The sequence below is a fragment of the Condylura cristata genome, unplaced genomic scaffold (assembly GCF_000260355.1).
Source record: "Condylura cristata isolate star-nosed mole 26May11 unplaced genomic scaffold, ConCri1.0 scaffold00026, whole genome shotgun sequence".
Taxonomy (NCBI): Eukaryota; Metazoa; Chordata; class Mammalia; order Eulipotyphla; family Talpidae; genus Condylura; species Condylura cristata.
The window spans coordinates 397,526-402,312 of NW_004567127.1; the positions used below are offsets into that span (position 1 = coordinate 397,526).

Consider the following 4,787-nt stretch of genomic DNA (forward strand, 5'->3'; position numbering starts at 1 on the left):
CAGAGCCGGCCCGGGCGCCCCTCGTCCCGCCACCGTGGTGCTCGACCCCAGGGGATCAGGATTACCTGGCGCCTGCCGTGGGCAGTCTCCCGACCTCCCCGAACGCGGTGGGCGCCCCCGCGCAGCAGCCGCTGCTCGCGGCCCTCGAGGGTGGGCGCCCCCGTGCAGGTTCAGCCAAGGGAGTTTGGGGGCCCGCAGCGTACCCTCTGGGCATTCTTAGACCTCCCGGCAGAAGCGATCTGGGAGGGGGCCCGCAGCCGGCGCGGACGTGCGGGAGGGTCGCCGCGCCCCTCCCGGCCCTGCAGCCTCTCTCTGCAGCTCCGCGGCCGACCTGACTGAGCGCCCGGGAACCCGTCAGGGTTTTGACTGGTGCATTTGCTGACCTGTGTTCTGCTTTAGTTCACAGGTTTGGGAGACAGATAAGTCGGGTGTGACTCCCGTTAGTTACGCGCTGGGGGAAGCTATCCGGCCTTTGTAAGCCCAGGTTCCCTTGTATGACATGAGCATGACAGCAACAACCTCACAGACTGCGCCAATGACATGCTCCTGGGAGGTGGTCAGGACGGCGGTGGCGTGCAGTGGCCGCGCAGGGCCTAGCCGCCATGACTGTCTTGTCCACTCCTGTTGCCTTTGGCTCTGTCCTGGGGTCTAGATTGGGGATAAAGAAGAAAACAGGACCTTTGTACACCTGCTTCCTTAAATTCTCTCCTGTCACTCCACTCAGCCATGCTGGTCCTCTTACTTCTTGCCTTTCATACTGTGTAGCCCTGTCCGAGCCTTGCTCAGATCCTCCCCCAGGTTTTCGCACCACTGTGGGGACGGGCTGGGCTGCACTGAGGGTGGGTGTGGAGTGACAGCACCGCCTGACAGGGAAGGTCCTAGACCTCTGAAACACAAAAACCAGGTGAACCAGGAGTCACTCGATAAAAAGTTAGAAATTGTCCTGCACCAGCTTCCACTAGGAACTTCGGCGCAAACAACTGAAGTGGCTGTTTCAGTCTGCCACCCGCGCGGTGGCACAGCTCTGTTATGCCCAAGCTAACACCTTTCCGGCTCTGAAGTTACATGATGTCAGGAACCCCTAGTCTGGACAGTTGGTGGGGAAGTGAGCAGTGGAGACTTCCTCGAAAGACAAATAACGCTCGTGACGACCGTGGGAGTCCTGCAGGTCTTCTCAGGCACCGACTGAAAGTACAACTGCACGCGGGGGGCCAGAGAGGCAGTGGAAGTGAACCGGCAGGGCCTGTGCCACTCAGCGGAGCACTTTCCTCCCCACCCGCCGCGGCTAAGGGGGAACGCAAACACAGCTTTCCTGCTGCCGCTGCCCATGGCAGGCGTAAGCCGCCCTCCGCACCGAGGGATGGAGCCTGGGCCCCAGTGTCCCGCCACGTGTTGTGTCTTACTGAAGGCTGCATGCGTGTCGTGCACGGCAGATCTGGGATCTCGGCCCAGAGACGCTCGTCAGGCAGCCCTTGTGCTGCGGGAGGGCAGAGGGCAGAGTCGCAGCCGGGGGTTTGGCGGAGGGGCGTCCCGACAGCATGGTTTCACAGCTTCTGTGTAAAGGGCGGAGCGTACGCTTCAGCGGCTTAGAAACTGAAGGACCAGCAGAGACGTTTCGAGGTGCTGCTGGCGGCTGTGCAGCGAAGGAAGTGTCCCCAAGAAAAGCCGGCTGGGAGATGCCGAAGCGGCTTGGGCGCATGGGCGGGAGTGCTGACGGCGGTGAGCTGGAGAGGGCGAGCCCAGGGCCGTGCGAGGGAAGCCGCACACAGGCTTCGCGCTGTTTGACCTCGCTTGTACTGGGGATGTGGGGAACACTGCACCCCCGTCCTTGTACAAAAAGTAAAAACCGGCCTGATAAATACAGAGCACAGCTTGGTAGTCGCCAGGGGCAGAGCTTGGGGCTCAGGGGCACACTGTGCTTCCTGTCGGAAGTCGCTGGGATCATTTACAAGTTCCCAGCGGGGCCCTCCCTGGCTGCGCAGCGGGTCAGAGCCCAGCACTGAGAAGCTCAAGCCGCTTCGGCATGAGTTCGATCCCCGCCTGCCCCGGAGGTGACCACAGGGCGCGGCAGACCTCTCCTGTGCTTCCTCAGTCTGCCTGTTCTGCTCCCCGCTCTGTGGTGAATCCTCTCACTGCCCCTGCACCTCTGGCCTGTACCCCAGCTCTGTGTGCACAAATAAATAAATCTTTAAAAGAAAAAATTCCCAGCAGAGGGAGAGGATTGTGACTGTGGTAATGACCTCAGGGCGGTGAACATCTTTCAGGGGTGCATAAACCTCCTCATGTCTATACCCGAAACTAGTATGCCGTTTAGAGCTACATTTTTTTCAAAAAGGTTTACTTACGCATACAGAACGGGGTACAGGCCAGAGGTGCAGGGGGGAGGGGCGCAGAGCAGGCTGTTGCACTGAAAGTGAATGCTCCGGAGGCAGCCCGAGGCCGGAGGGGTGTGCGGGCGTGGGGAGCCAGAGGTCCCCCGGCGGGTCTCCAGGCTGCAGCGCGGCGCCGGCCGCTGCCCACCAGGGGGCGCCCTCGCGCTGCACTAAGTCCCCCGTGTGCCCTGGCCTGGCCCAGCCGGCTCACTGTCCCCTGACTGTCCCCTTTGCCGCCGCCAGCTGCTGCCCGGCCTGGGGTGTGAGGCGAAAGCAGCAGCACCTGCCCTCAGGTGTGCAGCCACGTGGGCAGGAGCCAGCGCGAGTCAAGTACGATGTGGAGTCGGGGGACGCGCAGGGTGGGGGACCCGGTCACGGTGGGGCAACGCCCCTCGCAGAGACAGCCGCACTAGGAAGCCGTCCACAGGAGGGCAGGCCCCTTCCCGGACAGCGGATGGGGGTGCTGGACACACGGAAGGCAGCGAGTGACAGGAGGGAGCGGCCGGGGCAAGCCGGTGGCCCCTCGGGTCAGTGTGTCCAGCGTGAGGAGTCGGCAGCTCCCTGCCGAGTGGCAGCCGGAGTTGCGGTGCGGGAGCCTCGTGAACCTGGGGGGCCCGGGCCAGGGGAGTGAGTGGGCAAGGCGCCCCTCCAGGAGGGTGCCAGGGCGCAGCGCGGGCAGTGGGCCGAGGCCTGAGGACTTGGGGGCGAGCGGGCGCGTGTCCTAACAGGCGCCGAGCGCCAGCGAGCGTGGGCCCCGCCGGTGAGTGCGCTTGGAGAGCGCCGCCTTCCCCTGGCCCAGCGCCCGGACGTCCGCGCCAGGCTGGGCTGGCCGAGCCCGGTCTGTCTCTGGGCTGGCCCCTCGGGCGGGCGCTCCGGCCAGCCCAGGAGGCGCACGCTGCCCCTTCCCGGTCACGCTTGGGGCTGGAGAGTTGGCCCGTTTGTCCAGCCACCTCCAGGGCCGGCCCGGCGCCGGGCCTGTGTCGGGCCAGCTGGCCGAGGGCGCACGTCGGGCCGCCTGCTCTCCTGGCCTCCTGACCTGTCCTGGACAGCAGTCTCGCCTGAGCGCGTCGGGGTACCTCCTCTCGCTCCTCCAGGAGCACCCAGCAAGCTGGGTGTGTGGCCAGGCCTGGGCCTCACACAGTGACCACGCGCCTGCTGTCCACAGGCCCCTGTCACCTGGCGGTGCTGGCCCCTGCCTGCACGTCCACACCAGCTCCTCTCTGGACACTTCCCGGAGGTGGGAGAAGAAGAACAAAATCGTCTACCCGCCGCAGCTGCCCGGAGAACCGCGGAGGCCGGCAGTAAGTCCTGGGGGCTCTCCCCGCTGACACAGCTGACGCCACGGGACTGGGGTGCGCGCCCGCGCAAGCGGACCCATGGGGGTTACCCCGCCGGCGTGGTGCGCGCCCTGGTCCTAGGTTTGCCGTTGCTTGGCCCGAAACTCAGCTCAAGGCGCCCTGATTCCTGACTCCGGGGGGCCCACGGGGGACCCCAGGTGGCCGCACGAGGGGTGGGGACCCCTGGCCGGTGCTAAAATCACACGCTTCTCCAGGGCGTACGCTGGAGCCGACGTGCATGTGGCTTTGTGCCGCGCGAGCGCCGAGCGTGACCTGAGTGACTGCGTGACCAGCCAGCCTGTGGCACCACGCTGCCGCCTGGCAAATGTTGGTGTCAGGAGAGGATGGTCACTTGCCCTTTTCTTGCCAGCTCTTGGCTCCCAGCCCACGCCCTGGCCCCCCACAGGACCTTCCCGAGGCTTGCAGCTGACCCCATGGGAGGGGGTAAAGACGGCCGCGGGGACCAGCACGCAGGTGCTGCGGGCGGCTCTGGTGAGCGCGTGGACGTGCAGCGTGGTCGCGCCTGGACGTCGTCCGCCCGGCCGGCCCTCCGTTGCCGACCCCGTGACGAGGCCGTGGCTGCCGCTGCCCCGCTGCTGCGGCCGAGGTGGCGGTGTGGCTGTGAGAACGGCCCTGGCATCCGGACACTGCCAGCAGGAAGGAGAACCTGAGGAAGTTTTCCTGCGGACTCCTTGCGGGGGGCCCGCCCGGACGGACGAGTGTCCGCACGAATGTTTGTTTAGGGCTTTCTTTCATTTATGCACGCGAGGCCTGCGGTGTTGGCCAGAGCTGGGGGTTCAGCGGGCTCCCCAAGGTCAGAGCGGGCAGCAGAACAGGCGGGTCCACCGACACCCACTGCTGAGGGGGCAGCGGGCAGGCAGGAGGGTCTGCCGCGCCCTGGGGTCAGCCCTGGCCGGGTCGGACTCGGGCGTGGTGCTGCGGTAGCTTGACAGCTCCGGGACTCGCCCCTGCGCCCAGGGAGGCCCCGGTGAACCTTCCGATGGCGTGTGTGTCTGCTGTGAGGGTGTGTGGGTTTTGGAGTCAGAGGGAGACTTGAGCCCAGGCTCCCTCTCCCCGG

At 65.8% G+C, this 4,787-nt stretch overlaps 2 protein-coding genes across 2 annotated transcripts in view; one reads left to right on the forward strand and one right to left on the reverse strand.

Moving 5' to 3' along the window:
* Positions 1-1,699, reverse strand: part of GEMIN5 (gem (nuclear organelle) associated protein 5) — an 8,114-nt gene extending 6,415 nt beyond the window's left edge. Inside the window, exons 1-2 of the mRNA XM_012729994.1 lie at positions 1,576-1,699; positions 1,355-1,477 (exon numbers count right to left, since the gene is read on the reverse strand). Of these exons, the coding sequence (XP_012585448.1) occupies positions 1,355-1,477; positions 1,576-1,699 (247 nt within the window). The remainder of the gene's footprint in view (positions 1-1,354; positions 1,478-1,575) is intronic.
* The window catches only part of MRPL22 (mitochondrial ribosomal protein L22), a 24,159-nt gene continuing 21,069 nt past the window's right edge, over positions 1,698-4,787 (forward strand). Inside the window, exons 1-3 of the mRNA XM_012729995.1 lie at positions 1,698-1,733; positions 3,329-3,695; positions 4,094-4,330. Of these exons, the coding sequence (XP_012585449.1) occupies positions 1,698-1,733; positions 3,329-3,695; positions 4,094-4,330 (640 nt within the window). The remainder of the gene's footprint in view (positions 1,734-3,328; positions 3,696-4,093; positions 4,331-4,787) is intronic.